Source organism: Lycium barbarum, chromosome 1 (assembly GCF_019175385.1).
Source record: "Lycium barbarum isolate Lr01 chromosome 1, ASM1917538v2, whole genome shotgun sequence".
NCBI classification, from domain to species: Eukaryota; Viridiplantae; Streptophyta; class Magnoliopsida; order Solanales; family Solanaceae; genus Lycium; species Lycium barbarum.
Window position 1 is genome coordinate 106,957,872 of NC_083337.1, and position 19,719 is coordinate 106,977,590.

General features: G+C 39.1%; 1 protein-coding gene across 1 annotated transcript; it reads left to right on the plus strand.

Annotated features, from left to right (window-relative positions):
* The first annotated feature begins 935 nt into the window (after window positions 1-935).
* On the plus strand, window positions 936-1,589 carry LOC132613387 (uncharacterized). Its single transcript, XM_060327398.1, has 2 exons — window positions 936-1,001; window positions 1,062-1,589. Exons 1-2 carry the CDS (start codon window positions 936-938, stop codon window positions 1,587-1,589), a joined length of 594 nt encoding a protein of 197 aa, XP_060183381.1.
* Window positions 1,590-19,719: the final 18,130 nt, after the last annotated feature.

Sequence of the window (19,719 nt, forward strand, 5' to 3'; positions counted from 1 at the left end):
CGTTTCATACCACGCAGGTGTATACAGATGAGTAAAAGACATTGGCTATAGGATGTTCCCAGGCTATCAGCTGGATTGGTGAGCTCCATCTCAATTTGGAGTGTTGTCGAGTCAAAGTACTTGCGTTATGGTATCTCGTGTATGTTAGAGACTTTTTGCAGATAGTGTCCTGTGGATAGTGCGTCGAGATGTCGGCAGTTGTGTAAAGCGACCATGTAGGTCGATGTGTTTTTATGCTTTGTATTTAAAGATTTTATTGTGACTAAATGTTTTCTTTGAATTAATGATAAGGGAGAAGTCCCTGATTTGACGAAAGAGTTTTATTGAAAAGTTTTTCATATTTTACCTGACGGAAGCGTCATTTCGTAAATTAAAGGTTCACAAAAAGTTGTGACTCATGGATGGAATGGTAGTATGGCACTCAGCCGAGTAGGGTATCGGGTGTCAGTTGCGGCCCTCTGGTGTGGGCCGTGACATTGGGTAGCTCAGAAATTGAGGCATTATTTGTCTTCGTATACCACTCACCTCATATCCAAGACGGATCCTTTGAGGTACGTATTCTGTCAGCCTATGCCCATCGGAAAGTTGGCCAAATGGCAAATGCTGTTGAGTGAATTCGACATTGTATACACAGCCCACAAAGCCGTCAAAGGATAGGCCTTGGCTGACTTGCTAGCCCCGACCCCGGTGGATGAGGAACTTGGACCACTTCGTACCTATTTCCCAGACGAAGGAGTGTTGGTTATAGAAGAAGGAGCAACAGAATCCTATGTTGGCTGGAGGTTATTCTTTGACGGAGCGGTGAATTACAAAGCCTCAAGAATCGGAGCGGTTTTGATATCAGAGAATGGGCAACGCTACCCCATGGCCGCTAAGCTCAAATTTCTCTATACCAACAATATGCTGAATACGAAGCCTGCATATTGGGCCTCAGAATGGTGCTAGATATGGAAGTCAATGAACTATTGGTCATTAGAGATTTTGACTTGCTGATTCACCAAGTACGAGGCGAATGGGCCACTAAGAATTAAAATATCTTACCATATGTGAACCTGGCACAGAGATTGTGTAAAAGGTTCAGAAAGATTGAGTTTCAACATACGCCAAGGGCTCAGAATGAATTTGCTGATGCACTGGCAACAATAGCATCAATGATCCAACATCCTGAAAGTAGTCACATCGACCCGCTAAGGATAAGTCTGAAAGAAAAGCATGCCCACTATTGCCATGTAGAAGCTGAGCCAGATGGCAAACCATGGTGCAACAACATCAAAATGTATCTAGAAGGACCGCATTATCCCGAAAGCATTACAAATGGACAAAAGAAGACCATCCGAAGAATGGTGAACAGTTTCTTCCTAAATAAAGAAGTTCTATACAAACGGACCCCAGATTTGGGTCTGCTTAGATGTGTAGTCGCCGGTGAAGCCACCAGACTTCTAGAGGAAGTACATGCGGGAGCGTGTGGACCCCATATGAATGGACGTGCTAGCAAAGAAGATTCTACGAACTGGATACTATTGGATGACTATGGAGAGCGACTGCTGCAAATATGTGCAAAGGTGCCATCAATGCCAGATCCACGGTGATCTGATCAGAGTCCCTCCAAGTGAGCTTAACACTATGAGCTCACCATGGCCTTTCATCGCTTGGGGCATGGATGTTATTGGACCTATTGAACCTGCAGCCTCGAATGGCCACCGGTTCATCTTGGTTACTATTGACTATTTCACCAAATGGGTGGAAGCAACGTCTCACAAATCAGTAACAAAGAAAGTGGTGGCATACTTTGTGCGAAACCACATCATATGGAGATTCGGTATGCCCGAGTCCGTCATAACAGACAATGGAGCAGATCTGAATTGCCACCTGATGAAAGATATCTGCTAGCAATTCAAGATCACCCATCGAAATTTGACAACTTACCGACCACAAATGAACGGAGCTGTAGAAGCAGCCAACAAGAATATCAAGAGGATATTGAGGAAAATGACAGATAATCATAAGGGTTGGCACGAGCAGTTGCCTTATGCTCTACTAGGATACCGTACTATGGCCAGGACTTCAATAGGAGCAACTCCATTGTTACACCTCAGAAATTTCCCCGTGAACGTATAATGAATAGACTAACAAAGAATACGAGTATACGATGTTTTAATCACAAGGGAATGACGTTTGGTAACCCTAAGTAAGATTTCAAAGGCAATGGGAATAATAGATAGGTTATGCTCCACAATGATTAATTATAGGTTCTGAGACGTGAAAGTTGCAGATTTGTACTTCGGTCCAGTCGATTGTAAAATGAAATACGGACCGTAAAGTGGTATACGGCCCGTAAACTACCATGTCTTATTTCAACTTACAAAACTTCAACTTTCTGTCAAATGCTTGAATGGTTAAATATGACTTGAAATATGGACCGTAAACTGAAATACGGCCCGCAAAACTGAGTCGTAAACCACCATGTCCTCAGCCTGACTTTCTGGTTCTGTTATGCTTAAATACGCCCGCAAAATACGGACCGTAAACTGGGTTTACGACCACTGTGCACTTCAACTATTGTTCATTTCGGATCATATTTTAAGTCATTAAAAAGGAGACCCAAGCTCATTAATTTATTTCATTCCCACGATACTTCTCTCTAGAAACCTCTAGAATATTCTCCACTCTTCATCTACAAGAAAACAAAGGAAATCAAAGATCAATATCAAGAATCCAAGTGAATCAAGTGTATGAAACTCATCAAAGTTCATCCAAGTTAAGGAATTTCAAAAAAAGTAAACTAGGGTTTTGGTGCAAGAAGAGTAATACAACTCAAGTCTTGTTCCTACAACATCCAAGGTAAGTTCTATGGCATTTACATGTTATTTAGGGTATGGAAGAGTTGAAACACTTGGATTATAGAAGGATGTAAGAAATGGGTCATGAAAGTGTGAATAGTAGCACTGTTGAGTAAAGGTTTGAATTGAACCATGATCATTGATAATTTGTGATTATCAAAATATTATGAATGGAATTTAGAACATGGAATAAGTATCCTATGTGAGAAAAATGTAACAAAGAACCATGGCCATGATTGTGGAGAAATTGAAGACAAAGTGTGAAATACGGATATTGTAAATGAATGATGAGTGTTGTCTATCATATTGAGAATGTTGTTATGAACGTTTGAGAGTTGATATAGAATATGAGAAGAGTTGCATAAGTGAAAGGAAATGTTGTCCAATTTTCTCTAGCGTTAGTAGGCTGTTTTTATAATCGCTAGCTAATGTCGATACAATTCTCTTGAAGGTAGAACGTATGCACTAAAGGAGAACAAGCAAGCGATAGATTAGTAAATGAAAAAGGTATGTGAGGCTAGTCCTTTCTTTCTATGGCATGAATCCTATGGTATGATTTTTCCTCCTTCTCCATTAATCCTTTATATCCCGGAAAACTAATAGTCCATGTTCATGAATAGCCTTATGAGATAGAGATATTTTATGAGTTCAATAATGATGATGATGAGTTAAATATAAAGATTCTAGCGTTCACGATATGATGTTCCTATAAAGTTGATGATGTTATTCGTTGTGTATACTCACCTTATATACTATTTCCTTCAAGGTGAGGCAGAATACTTATAAATGTCCATAATGGAATCGGGGGTTCACGACCTTATGTCACCTCGATAAAGTATAATTAACTTTGAGTTATTGTGCATGCATTATGATGAGTACATGTTGATGACATTACACCGCGCCTGTAAGGCCGGGAAGCACCGCTAAGGCGGGTGGCTTATAGATGATTACACCGTGTCTATATGGCACGGGCAGCACCACTAGTGGGCGGCATGAGATGATACCCCGGACGCGGGAGGCCTGGACGCAGGCTAATGTTATGACTATCATACAGATCCGACATGGACGGGTAGCTAATACATTATCACACCGTACCTACATGGACGGGCAGCTTATACAATTATGCATACATGACATGATGATGATTATGAGTAAGCCAACATGTATTATTTCCCTTGTACTTGACAGTTAGATACAGATGCTCCCTATTGATATTTCTTCTATATCATTGTCTTATTTCATTGTTTATGCCTCTCATACTCAGTAGAATGTTCGTACTGACGTCCGTTTCTTTGGACGCTGTGTTCATGCCCACAGGTAGATAGGGAGGTGAGCTTGACCCAGATTCGTAGTAGCTGTCAGTTGATTTTAAAGCACTCCTTTGTCCCGGAGGTGCTTATGATTATTCTTTTGTGTATATTCATGTATATGTATTTTGGGCATGACGGGGTCTTGTCCCATCTTTATGTTTAGCACTCCAGTAGAGGCTCGTAGATGCGCAGTGTGGGTTAGATGGTCTCACGAGATTGTTACTATGTACATATATTATTTTGATGGCCGAGAGGCTTATGCATATAAAAGTATTTTATGTTCTCAAATGAAAAGATGATTTTCTTATGTCTTGAGTATAAATTGATAAAAGAAGGCTTAATGATTATGATGAGTAATAGAATGAGCGGTGCTCGGTGGTTAGCCCCGGGTACCCGTCGCGGCCCTAGTCGGGTCATGACATCCATACCTTCTGGTCTACGGAACCGAAGTGGTCATACCCGCCGAAGTTGAGATACCTTCCCTAAGAATCATTCAGGAAGCCAAATTAGACGATGCTGAATGGGTTCGAGCTCAATATGACCAATTGGGCTTAACTGATGAGAAAAGGATGGTTGCTGTATGTCACGGACAATTGTACAGGAAAAGAATGGCAAGAACTTTCAATAAACGAGTCAGAACCAGACGTTTTTCAGATCGAGCAACTAGTGCTTAAAAGGATTTCTCCACATCAAGATGAATATAAAGGGAAGTTTGCTCCCAATTGGTTAGGGCCTTACGTGATCTGCAAAGTACTCTTCGGAGGAGCGGTAGTATTGGCAGAAATAGACGATCAAGAGTGGCCGAAACTAATCAACTCAGATGCAATCAAGCGCTACTATGCATGAGGAAGGAGCTTCTCAGTTTGTAATAGTACTCTTTGCTTGTAATCGTTATTTTATTTTGCTTGTATTAGTTATTTCCTTTTGCTTGTAATCGTTTTGTAATCGATAGGCTAAAAAAAACAACTTTTGTAATATGAACTATGCAATGACCTGATTTCCCCACAGTGGGATACGTAGGCAGTCCATTTGGGACCCGGTCGCTTTATTAGTAAAACCAAAAATCCATTATTTTTTTCCTGAACTACGTTCGACCTGAATTCCTACTGCGATAGGATACGTAGGCGCTTTTTGGGCTCGGTTGCATCAAAACAAAAAGCCGAGAGAATCCCTAGGAAGCCTCAGAGATAGGACTTCACAAAAGAGTATGCTGCACACCCAACTGCGGCAGAATTTTTGAGAGAAAATTCACGCTGGCAAGCCACTACATAAATTTAGCTGACCCAGGACTCTAAACTGAGGCAGAAATTTTGAGAAGACCTCAAAATTTCGTGGAAGATTCAGCATAAGAATTGATAGACCGAGATTTAAACTGGGGTAGAATTTTTGAGAAAAAGTCTCAAAAATTCCGCTTAAGGAAACAAAAGCCCCAGCCATGGAAGAAAGTATCTCCCTCATTCAAAACGCATGTCATGACAATTAAAAATTCTTTCATTTTTCCAAAATATATATCCTTATAATAGCATCACAAAAATGATTTCTCTGCATAATGAAAATAGGTTTATCTTTTGAATACCGGAGCTAAATGGGTTTCAGGTCTAGAAAGCCAAAGATGCGGCAACACCGGTAACATGGATCAACTTGAAATAGGAAAAACTAACCCATTTATGATGCAAGTCCCTAAGATATCAGAAGATGATCCTTTTTGTAACCTTGCTTTATGTGCAGGAAACGTTTCGCTAAAAAGGGGTCCAGACCACTGTTGAGATCCGGCTTTCGGAGTATATGTCCATATCTGTCATTTACATCACTTCTGCTTATTTTCCGAGCGGGCCATTGCACGTTTATTTTCCTGCTGCTGAGAGGGCCATTCATAAAAACACGCCAAGAGGGCCATTTGCACGTTTATTTTCCTGCTGCCAAGAGGGCCATTCATACAAACATGCCAAGAGGGCCATTCATGCAAGCATGCTAAGAGGGCCATTCATGCAAACACGCCAAGAGGGCCATTCATGCAAACACGCCAAGAGGGCCATTCATACAAACACGCCAAGAAGGCGATTCATACGAACATGCCAAGAAGGATATTTATTTTAATTGCCAAGGGGGCCATTTATTTCAAATCATCAAGAAGGTCGTTCATACAGACATGCCAAGAGAGCATTTTATTGCAATTGCCGAGAGGGCCATGCATATAAGCTACAAGATACAACAAGACAACATAGCGATATAAAATCGGTCATGAGACTGCAGTATTCACTAAAAAAAAAGGTAAGACGATCTAAATCAGTTCAGATGACTGCAATATTCGTCATCCAAAAATCAACGTTACTTAGCAAATGAAAGCAAATTGGTAGCCGCTATGGAGCAGGAAAAATCAAATCAAATCCATAAGATTGCGGAGCAAGCGTGGAACTTTCTCTTATGTAGCTGGTCGAGATGAGGTACCCATGAGAGTCAAGCTCTCTGGCCAGGACTTGGAAGATCACCCCTCACCATACTAAACCACACGAGATTGTTTATTGCTTACGTGCCTTGTTAGTTTTTACTATTCCGCGACCGGTCGGACACACACTGGAACACATAAAGGCATTCCCACATAAGGGATACCTTTTTCTCCGATAGAGTCGAAATATAAGTGAATTGATTCCCAAGAATAGGGATATGTAGGCAGACTTAATGCTAGAAAGTCAGTCACACTCTTACAAATCACACCGGACTTCCCAGCTTGACAGGCGGAAGATCTGAGAATTTGTTTTAAATGCATTTAGAAGTCATGAGTGAGTCGAACTACAAGTGGTCTGAATTCTCACGAAACCTGAGATATATAGAAGACCCATAAACTAGGGTCTGGCCATATATTTTGAAAATTACATAAAAAATGAGAGGCAATGTGACTTGGGTCAATCAAAAATCAAGGTTAGTCAAATTTCGTTGCTCGGGAATGGTCCCGCTATCCCCGAAAACCGAAGAGGCAGTTGTTGACACCTAATTTTTGACCTCCCATAATTTGTTTTGATTACCCAGAGTCCTTGAATATCAAATAGAGTTAAAATCTGTACTTTTTTTTAAAAAAATCAAAATAATTTTATAAAATTATTGAGATAGTTTTTTACCAATTATTTTGCTTGATAAAGTAATTTCTATAATAGTTTAAATTAATCGAAGTATTTTACAACTATGATGTTTTGCTAAATTAACAAAGAGAAAATAATTTATAACAATTAGTTGCTTAATTATTTAAATTGTCAAATTGTTAAGTATTTTACTCTACTTTCAAGAAAATTGATTAATTAAAATAAATATCTTTTGCTCGTCACATTTTAATTTCTGCATAATCAAGTCATGTTGATAAGTTCTTTTTTAAAAATTAATTGATTTAGGTGACTAATTATGGTTATATTTGCAAATTGTTTATGATGTATTAATTACGACTGTAATTAAAATAATTAATTGATTAGTCAAATTAAGGCCATATTTGCAAATCCAGTTTATTTTGTGAAATCTGCCAAGTTTTTAAATTAATTGATTATTTAGTTTTAATTAAAATGCTTTAGTAATCAACTCCTTTTTATTTTTCCTACTCATTAATTTGCACATTTATTTTTATATATACACACTAATGTACATGTTCGTATACTCTGCGTATATATATATATATGTATACTATATATGAAAAACGTGCCCTTTTTGTTTTAAAAAATCAATGGACCGAGTCCAGCCCAACAAGGGCCAGATCCGGCCCAACATCCAATTAAGGAGGGGCAAAGCCCCCTTTTCTTATTTTCCTCGGCCAAATGACCCCTTTCATCCCTTTCCTCTTCCACAACCCTAGCCGCCCCATCCCACACCCCGTCTCTTTCCTCGTCATGGCCTAAAAATGGAAACATGCAAACCTGGTTTAGCTTTATACAGAGCGTGTAGGAGCAAAGAAGGCAAGCATTAATGGCCTCTCCTTCTTTTCTCAATGGAACGCCCAAACAAGGTAAAGTCAATATTTTCTCTTTCATTTTTCTTGCTTTACAACGGTCTGTAACTGATTTCCTTTAATTACCTTTGTTGTTTTGCGAATTTGAATCCTCAAACTTGATTGGTCCCATGGTGAACATGAGGATCTGTCGAGGTTGGGAGGCATCTAACCCTTTATTTATTTTTTACACTCAATCCACACCACACGATGATGGTTGTAAGGAAACAAGTCCAAAAAATGGACTTGTCCCACATCGATGAGGATAGGGTTTGAAAGATTTGGGGGGTTTTCTATATAAATGGATCCAAAGTTACATTTGAAAAAGAAGAAGCAGCGATATTCGAATTAAAAAACTCGATATTAGGTTTTTTAACAAGTGACCGACATTAGAATTGGACACTTTAGTTGAAGTGCACCACATGTCACAATGCGTAAAATAACGGCGATGAGCCCACATAATCAGAAGGCATACCAACCTAAATGTATACCCATCCCAACATCATGTCCGAAGACCTAATCATGCTTTCTCCCGTCAATTATATGCATACATACGTTTCACTAATCAAAGTCTAACTAAAGTAAGCTATAACCTTCCTTAAATGCTGAACAGGAGCCACGTACTACTCCACCTTCCCCTTCCCCTTCCGAAGTGCTTCAGGATGATTAAAGTCTAATATTAACAATGCTAAGTAAGTAAATGACCACAACAATCCAACTAATCGAAAAGAGAAACGGTGGAGAATTACTTCAATATACCCAAAATACCTCTATCGACCCACTAAGGTAAAATCAGAAATTAAGGGTAAATTACACTACCCATAATCCAATTAGTCATTATCCTTAATTTCATGGAGTTCTAACAACAATTGGTCCTTTAATTTCATCAATCAAGCTAAAACCTCCCAAATTAGTAAGAGCCCTTAACTCATGAATTAATGCCAGAAACTAAGAGATTCAATCCTAGAATCTATTAATCCAGAATTTAGATGAAAGAATCAGCAATTAAGACAACAATAATCAATTTGATTAGAGGGTTTAATGATTAATAACCTAGGTTTCATAACCCACCACCCTCAAAAGCCATTTACCACTATGGATATTAGTAAAAAAAAATGATAAATGCAAGATTAAGGTTAAAGAACTCAGTCCAAGATGATTCCACCAAAAGTTCTATAGAAATCGCTCCCACTGCTCTTTAGACTTAGGTTTTTGGTGAATGGAACTAATGATTCGAAATTGGGAACAAAATAAGGATTCTGGTTCAGCGATCTTCGTTAGGGTGAACTTTTTCAGCTTCTGCTGGGTTAGAATTCATTAAACAGGTCAGACTTCTGTTCATGCAGACCAAATCCCTCTTAGGCCGATCCGCAAGGGCGAACACCCTCCGCTGGGGCGAGAAACTAGCAAATTTCTGGTTTGACCAAGTCTCAACTCAAAATCCCAACAACCATCCGAGACCTCTCGAATATAAAAAAAAACATGTAAACACAAGTGAAAACATGCTAAGGATACATCTGTGACCTCGGAATTTCCAATGGAGGTCACATTGACTCGGTCAACCCCCAAACGGCTAAAACAAAGTTTCTAAACAAGTACCCAAAACGCACCCGAAAACATAAAGAACTTGAGGCAATGAAGATGGTTGGAATTGTTTAAGGACTATGCTATGAAAATTCTTTATCATCCTGGCGAGGCCAATATAATGGCGGATACCTTGAGTAGGATGTCAGTGAGTATGGGTAGCCTAGCTTGGTTATATGTTGGAGAGCATTCGTTCACTATGGATGTTTAGTGTTTGGCAAATAGAATGGTGAGGCTTGATATTATAGAACCTACAACATTCTGGCTTGCGTGGAGGCACGATGTTCTTTATTGGAGTAGATTAGGGCTCAAAGGTTTGATGATGCGAAGCTATGTAAGAGCCAGGACAAAATGTTGCAAGGAAAGGCCAAAGTGGCAAGTCTAGATGATGAGGGTGTTTTGAGGATTAGGGGTCGCGTATGTGTTCCCCAAGTAGGGGATTTGACTAGATTGATCATGGAAGGGGCTCATAGTTCGAGGTCCTCTATTCATCCAGGGACTACGAAGATGTATCCGAATTTGAAACAATATTACAAGTGGTATAGTTTGAAGAGGGACATAGCAAGGTTTGTATCTCGGTGTTTGAATTGCTAACAAGTGAAATACGAGCACCAAAATCCTGGTAGGGTTACTTAGAGGATGTCCATTCGCGAGTGAAAATGAGAGTGGATTGCTATGGACTTTGTGGTAGCACTACCACTGACTTTGGGGAAGTTTGATGCCATTTGGGTCATTGTGGACCATTTGACCAAGTTTGATCACTTCATACCAGTTTAGACTACTTACAATTCGGAGAAGTTGGCCAAAATCTACATCATGGAGATAGTTAATTTGCACGGGATGCCCATTTCTATCATTTCAGATTGAGAGACGCAGTTCACATCTTATTTCCTTAGAGTCCACAATAACCCAATCACAAAGTCCATAGAGATTTGCTCCCATTTCTACTCAGGTATAGGCATCCTCTGAGTAATTCCCCAGGCTTTTGGTGCTCGTATTTCACCTGTTGACACTTCAAATACCGAGACACAAATATCGCTATGTCCCTGTTCATACTACACCACTAATAATTCTACTTCAAATCTCGATACATCTTTGTAGCCCTGGATGAATAGAGTACCTCGAACTATGAGCCCCTTCCATGATTAGCCTAGTCAAATCCCCCATTTGGGGAACACATATGCGGCCATTGATTCTCCAAACACCCTCATCATCGAGAATTTCCTCTTGGCCTTCCCCGTGAGCATTTTGTCTCGAATCTTACACAACGTTGCATCATCAAACTGTTGCCTCTAATCTGTTCCAACAATGAAGACCCCACCTCCACATAAGCTAAAACCTTACCAGGTTCCGAAATATCAAGTCTCACCATACTATTTACCAAAGACTGGACATCCATAGCCAAAGGTTGCTCCCCTACCTATAACCATGCTAGGCTACCCATACTTATCGCCTTTCGACTCAAAGCATCCGCCACTATATTGGCCTTGCCCAGATGATAATGAATAGTCATGTCATAATCTTTGAGTAACTCTAACCATCTCCGTTGCCTCAAATTGAGATCCCTTTGATTGAAAATGTGTTGAAGACTTCGATGATGAGTAAAAAACTCACAATGCACACCATAAAGGTAATGTCTCAAAATCTTCAATGCAAAAACCACCGCCACCAACTCCAAATAATGAATAAAGTAGTTCTTCTCCTGCACTTTCAACTGCCTAGAAGTATAGGCTATAACTTCCCATTTATGCATTAACACACACCCAAGGCTGATCCGTTAAGCATCACAATATACAGTAAAGCCCTCTCCCTCTACGAGAAGAGTTAAAATCAGGGTTGTAGTCAACAAAGTCTAGAGCTTATGAAAGTTACTTGAACTTGTCCGACCGTTGGAAAGGTATATTCTTTTGAGTCAATTTGGTCAAAGGAGATCCAATGGATGAAAATCCCTCTACAAAATGGTGATGGTAACTAGCGAGGCCAATAAAACTCTGAATCTCGATAATTGAAGTAAGTCTGACCCAATCACGAAATGCCTCTATCTTTTTAGGGTCCATAATACCATCCTTCGATGTTACATGTCCCAAAAATGACACAGAGTTGAGCTAAAAATCACAATTCAGAAACTTAGCGTAGAGTTAATTCTCCTTCAGAATCCCAAGCACAACCCTCAAAGGCAGCTTGTGCTCCCTTCTATGACTAGAGTATATCAAAATATCATCAATGACGACAATCACAAAATAATACAAGTACGGTTTGAAGACGCCGTTCATCAAGTCCATTAAGGTTGCTGGGGCATTGGTCTACCCAAAAAACATGACCAAGAACTCATAATTATCATAACGGGTCATGAAAGCTGTCTTAGGGATATCATCTACCCTAATCTTCAAATTATGATAACCGAAACTCAAATCGATCTTAGTGAAGACTGATGCACCCTGAAGCTGATCAAATAAGTCATAAATATGAGGAATGAGATATTTATTCTTGATTGTAACCTTATTCAACTGTCGATAGTTAATACACATATGCATAGTCCCATTATTCCTTTTCTGAAATAACACCGAAGCACCCCAAGGGGAAACACTAGGTCTAACAATCCCTTACTCAACATAGCTTACAACTATTCCTTCAATTCCTTAAACTCCGCTGGTACGATTTGGTATGGCAAGATAGATTTAGGCTTGGTGCCCTGCTCCAAATCAATACAAAAATTAATGTCTTGATCCGGTAGATCAATCGGAAACTCTTTAAGAAACTCCTATACTAGTAGCACTGACTCAAGTGGAGAAGTGTCAACAATAGTATCCAAAACATAAGCTGAATAGGACAAACAACCCTTCTAAACCATTCGACGAGCCTTAGGAAAAGATACCACCCTCTTCGGCGCATGTCACCCTTAAACTCTAACTTAGGAACTCCCAGCATAGCTAAAGTAACTGTCTTGGAATGACAGTGCAAGATCGCATGATCATGTCACGTCCTAAATTGGGGAATGTGCAGGCACCTACCCTTCCCCACTTGGTAAGCGAATTTGTCCCTTAATCACAATTCAATCGACAATAAAGTAAACCCAACCATTAAATATATATAATAAGTATAAAACGGGTAAGTAAATAAGTGCGGAAATAACACAAAAAATCCCAAGAAATTGGGTCTAAGGCCGTACAAGAGCCACTACTACAAATACTACAAGACTGAATATGAATACATAGTCTGAAAAAGTGGAATGCTATCTCGGAACATTTAATAAACAAGTAAATAAGAAGAGGCATCCGGGCTGTGGATCCGTCCATGTGCTCACCCTAAATGCTCATCAGTAAAGCCTCGGGAATCAGCCACGAGGAGAGAAAGTCGACCCTGTCACGTACTCTGCACTAATAAAAGATTACAGTAAGGTAGTATCAGTATAAATACTATGTACTGGTAGGTATCATAGGCCGACAATAGTTAGCTAACATATATAAACAAAGAGACTGAAAGATAAACATGCTCACAATCAACACAGTCCAAGAATAGTATCACCGGTACAGAGAGATCAACAGCCGAATAATAGCCTATAGTGAAGCACCTAAACACAAGTATGCCAAGTTCCTACAATTTCTCGGAATGATCACAACCACAAGAACAACCCACAAATTCGATCAATACGTGCAAAATAAGATGATAATGATGAATGCATATGCACTGGAATGATACACACACGCTCCGGGCATAATACCTCCACGCGTCAATAGTCATGAACCAAAAGGGACTTGCGAAGTCCATGTACGTGCTGCGGCACATAGTCCCATCCAATATATATGTTGTGGAACATGCAACCTGATTAAATATAAGTATATACATGTTGCGGCGCGCAACCCGATCCAAAATAAGTATATGTGTGTTGCAGTGCGCAACCTGAAATCACATCCTTCTTCTTTACAAGACAATACCCAATAAATGAGAGATACAGATTCACATCCATGATAATGCAACACAACATCAAGGTCTAGTATCACTCACATGGCAACAAGCCAATAGATCACAACAAGGAACCAAGCCACAATCAAACAACAACACCAACCTAAGTAATCAATCCCAACTTCATATCCGAAGGTGTACATGCTTTCTCCAACAATCACTAACTCTACATATGCTTCGCTAACTGAAGTATAACCATAAGGTATGACGTAACTTACATGGTAGCCGAGTGGGAGCCACGAACAATCACACATTTGCCTTGCCTTTTCGGAGAGCCTCCAAATACTCAAATTCTATCCATAATCGAACTCTAAGTTAGAAAATAGGAAAATCAATACCCATATTACTAGGCTATCTTTCGAATCAAAATCAAATATGGAAAAAGGGGGAAATAGGCCCACACGGGTAAACCGGGTATTTCAAAAGTGAAATCAGTAACCCAACGTTCTAGAAGTTCAATTCCACCATTCAATTGCTAGATTAACTCAAGAATAGGTCAATTACATCATTCAAATCAAAACCTTCAATTTGGGTATAAACCCTAACTTTTAGTCTATAATTTCATCAACAAAAATGGAAGATTCAAGCCTATTAGTTACTAAATCATCGAATTCCATACTTAGATTAGTCAACTCCACCAAGAATTCTCATTTACAAAGACTAAAACTCAAATAATCAAATAGACATTAAAACCCATCTTTCCTCTTAAGTTCTACCAAAAATCTAGCATGGATTCAAGCTTAGGAAAGGTAAAGGAATGAATTCTAGGTTTGGGAGGTTACTCGCTAGTACACCTCGTAGTTTTATGTATTTAGATTTGTTGTTCGTTTGTTGTTTTAGTTTCGGACCCCGAGACAGTTTCTGAGGATATATGAGGTTGGACAGGCTAAACTTATGCTTATAAGGGTTCAAGTTCATGTTTGATAAGTTACAGAAGGATTAGAGAATAAGTGAATCGAAGCAGAAAGATTCGTAAAAAGTTGTTTCTGGGAAAAATAAGATATGAGCCGTATAATTGAGATATGGTCCGTATTTTGAGATATGGGCCGTATTTATGGATTTTAAAAATTTTCAAAGGAGGCAGTTTTTGAGGTGGAAAAATGCAGCCCATTGCAGGCTAGGGGGTTGGCCGTATAATATTATACGGCTAGAAATACAGACCATATTTTATAATGGCGGTGAAATTTTCCTGATTTTATATATTGCGACCCCTCTTCATTTTAAGCAATTTTAAACATAACCCCAAGTTCAAGAAAGCTCTAAAAACCTCTCCTAACATATTCAAACATTTCTCCAAGCCTAAATCAAAGATTAAAGTGAAGATCAAAGTACTTAGAGTTTCAAAGTGAGGCTTAAACTTGTCTCTTCTTTTTGTAGAAGCTTTGGAGGGTATTTCAAGGTGAAGTTATCTTGGGATTGAAGTGGTTTTGAATTTTGAGATAAGATTTCATCTTAGTTTCATGTTTATGAGTTTATTTGGCAATTATGCTATGATTTAAGGAAAAGACATTGCAGAAAAGGTCATAAGGTGTTGTTACGGATTAATTATGAAAAAAAGTTTTGGGACTGAATCGAGTATAATTTGAATGTAATCTTTTCGTTATGGTATTGTTAATGTTTTTATTGTTGTTTGGGAGTTGTTTTGGAGTTGGTGGAAGTAGATGATATAACGGAAATACTGTCAGACTTTCATTAGCTTACCAATTAATTTAGTTTGACCTCATGAGAGTTTCAATGACTTAACCTTAGTATGAATTATCTTGAATGTAGATTTACAAGCTCGGGAGGATAGATGTTGAGTGGTTAAGTAAAAGACGAGGTATGTGAGGCTGTCCCTTTCTTTCTTATTGCATGTTCTTACCGAAACAAACCTATACGAATGATATCTACATTGACTCCATTCCTAGAAACAATTAAAGCTTATGGTTCTTGATGTTCTGATAATATTGCTGATATTTGTATTATGATTATTGATCTTTATCTTATGGTTATTGATCTTATTCATCGATGTTTATCTCAACTTATGTTATTGTTCCTTCAAGGTGAGATATTTTCATGATGATAGTTCCATAATGGTAATCAGAGCGTTACCGATCTTATGTCACTCCAATAGAGTCATAACGCTTCTTTGAGCTCTCATGCGTGCTTCACACACACACACACACACACACACATGTAGCTATTTTCTCACACCGATCTGTGCTATAGTTGGCCAGATACAACACCTATTATGCGCACCACTACATGTCACGACCCAACCGGAGGGCCATGATGGGCACCCGATGCTAGCCCACCCGGGCACCTCTTATCGTACATCCACATTTACATCTAGGTGGGCCATATATCTTAATAATAATTTCTATCCGTCATTCATGCTAATCTTATTGGGAAACGATACATTCATAACATCATTAACAACTATACCCATATCAATGTACATAAGTCGACGAGGCTATCAAAATGTTATACAAGATATAAGCCGACAAGTCTTCCAGACATCTAACTATATACAACTGTCTACGAGCCTATAAGAATAGTAGGTAATACCATATAGGCAGGACAGGACCCCGCCGTGCCCATGTATGTAGACAAAAGAATAATACCAAAAGTTGTAGCTCCAGATGAAATGGAGTTCCTCTATGTAGTCCCTCAATAAGAAAGCTATGGATCAAGCCTATCTGTCTGGCCACCTGCGGGCATGACGCAACCTCCACAAACAAAAAGACGTCAGTACGAATAATGTACTGGGTATGTAAAGCATAATCAACATCATAATAGGAGCATAAGAGATAGCATGAGAAATAGCATAAGATGGGAGAATCGGGAGATAGTAGAGCCATCATCATAATTACTTACTTGTCTTTCATAGGGACCTTTCATTTCTAATGTGTGCTCGTGTACATACATATAAACGTATACATATATCTACATCCGTATCCATATTGTATCCGCATTCATATACATATTCATATCCATAGCATACCCGACCACGGAGGTTCGGTGGTTTCACATACCCGGCCATTTCAAGGCTCGGTGATTATACATACCTGGCCCTAACAAGGATCAGTGTCATCCATACCCAACTGCAATGGTGTGCGCACAATAGATATCATACCTAGCCATATAAGCTCGGTGTTACATAATAGTCATACATACTTATACACGTTTACTTAAGAGTCCATAAGTATCATCAACATCATTAGCATTATCGTTTTTGTTACGTCTATCCTTGGAGGATCAACTATCATATAAAGGATGCAATGGAACCATGAAAGTATCGAGGATCATGAGGTTTAGTAGCTTTAAAGATAGAATCATTTGGAGGACATTATAGAACTCATGAAAGGATATATATATAGCCAAGGAACCATGCCTTATTGAAAGAAGGGTTATCCTTACAAACCTCTTTGTCTTCTTAACTATGTAATGTTCACCGTTGAAGCTTGAATAATCCACATTTAGAAGGATTCATACAATGGATAAGCCTTAATGATACTCTTAAATTCAAACTAGAATAATTCATAGTCTAATGAAAATTGGGCAGCATTTCCCCTATCTCGTCAACTTCCACCATATCATAAAACAACTCCCAACAACCACAATAACATCCATAATACGCTCATAATATCCAAATCAAGTAATCACATTACACTAAGCCTTCAATATTCACCCTCATGTTCAACTCATACTAGCAACTTCATACCTATTTTAGCACATTTTCATATAATGCTTCTTCATCACCATTATTACCTTCCATAACAACATTATATCCATATTATACTAGTACTCATGACTCAAGTTAGCTCACTACTTAAAAACATCACAAAAGTTACATTTAGCCCTCATTTTCTACTCTCTTCTTCAACCCAAGTTCTTCAACAACTAAGCATTCATGATAGCATGAAATAAGCATGAAAACTAACCTTTTATCTCATGGGAATGAGCTTTGGAGCAGATATGAACTCACGTGAAAACCCTAGCTTCAATACTCAAGACTCTCTTGTAGTCTACAAACCCTAAGAAAACTTCTAACGTATGAACACTTTGATTTTTGCCCCTTGATCTTTGTTTTCTCTTGGATTGGGGTGGAATAAGTTTAGAGAAGGGTTTTGAGCTCTCAATACTTTTAGAAGATGAAAAATTAAATAAAAGAACCAAGGGCATCTATTTATACAAAACTTAAAAATCTGCCCTGCGAATTTTATATGAACCACTTATACGGTCCGTACAGTATTATACGGTCCGTATAAGTGGACCATATAACACCACTATGGAATTGAACCTTTCTCTAAAGGTTGACTTACACGGACCCGTCATATACAGACCGTATAAAGTTATACAGACCATATAAGTGGTCGTACAACTCCCAGTTGTGTGGAACTTTCCCTCGTTGATTCGTTGACTTCTAATCCTCGTGGAACCTTCTTGGAACTTATATAATACTTCATTAACCATGCCTTACATACTCGGTATATTATTTGTACTAATGTCATTTTGTTTGTGGACCCTGTATTCATGCTCGCGGGTAGAAAGAGACATGGATCAAATCCTTAGGCTGCTTTCTCAGCGATTAAACAGGAGCACTCCACTTGTTCCGGAATTGCAGTTCAGCTTGGTATGATTCTTTGGTGTAAATTTGGGCACGGCGGGGTCCTGTCCTATCCTTATTATGTTATGCACTCCATGTAGAGGCTCGTAGAGAGACATGCACAGTTAGATGTTCTATGACCTTTCAAGTTCATATTTTGTTATATCATTTAACAGCCTTGTCGGCTTGAATACATGGGCGCAGTTTGATGATGTGCATATATATATATGCATTTCTCCCTTGGGCTTGTATCCCTTATAGTTTATGATATCTATTAGTTAGCTATGGCCCACTCAGGTATGATTTTGTGATGCATGTATGTCATGTGGTTAACGGTCGGTTAGCTCCGGGTGCCCGTCATGGCCCTCCGATTGAATCATGATAAAAGTGGTATAGGAGCAGTTCGTCCTAGGGTTGTTTATGAACCGTGTCTATTAGAGTCTTGTTTATAGGTGTGCATATATATATATATATATATATATATATATATATATATATATATATATATATATATATATATATATATATATATATATATGTATATATGCATTTCTCCCTTGGGCTTGTATCCCTTATAGTTTATGATATCTATTAGTTAGCTATGGCCCACTCAGGTATGATTTTGTGATGCATGTATGTCATGTGGTTCACGGTCGGTTAGTTCCGGGTGCCCGTCATGGCCCTCCGATTGGGTCATGATAAAAGTGGTATCAGAGCAGTTCGTCCTAGGGTTGTCTATGAACTGTGTCTATTAGAGTCTTGTTTATAGGTGTGCAGTGCACCACACTTATAAGCAGGAAGCTGCAGGACATTTAGGAAGATTGACCTTTCTTTCTCATCTTAGATTGTGCGATGTTATAAGGATTCCCTTTTTCCTGACCTTATGTTATGATTTCAGTACTGCCTGTGACGAGGAAAGCTTCAGCGGCTTATAAGGGCAAGTCAGTGATAGGTAGAAGAATTGGACGAGTACCGCTTGTAGATGTTGAGGAGGGCAAGTCCCAGAATGAGGTTCCAGCTCAAACCTCTCATACTCCACCCGCTTCAGAGGAGCATAGAGGAGCTCCAGCCTCAGCTCCTGCTCCAATACCCCCAGTTCCTCCACCTGATGCCTTGGGTCCGGAGATGTGAGTGGCTATTCAATTCACTCAATTAGTAGCCGCTCAGGCCCATCGTTGGGGTACATGTTATGGTGACAGGGCTGTTAGTGCCAGAGTTTGAGATTTTATTAATTTAGACCCTCCAGAATTCTTTGGGTCAAAATCAGATGAGGACCCATTGAATTTTATAGATGGGATGTTGAGGACCTTACGGGTGATGCATGCTTCAGACATTGAGTCACTAGAGTTGGCTTCCTATAGATTACGGGATGTTGTTGTTCATTGGTATGAGACTTGGGTGTTTTCTAGAGGGATTAATGCACTCCCACCCGTGTGACAGGAGTTCACAGATGTTTTTCTTCAACAT

Excerpts from the sequence above, each read along its gene's own strand:
- LOC132613387 (XM_060327398.1), top strand. The coding sequence starts at position 936 with ATGGTGCTAGATATGGAAGTCAATGAACTATTGGTCATTAGAGATTTT. Across the intron at positions 1,002-1,061 it reads TTGACTTGCTGATTCACCAA|AGATTGTGTAAAAGGTTCAG; the intron begins GTACGAGGCGAA and ends AACCTGGCACAG.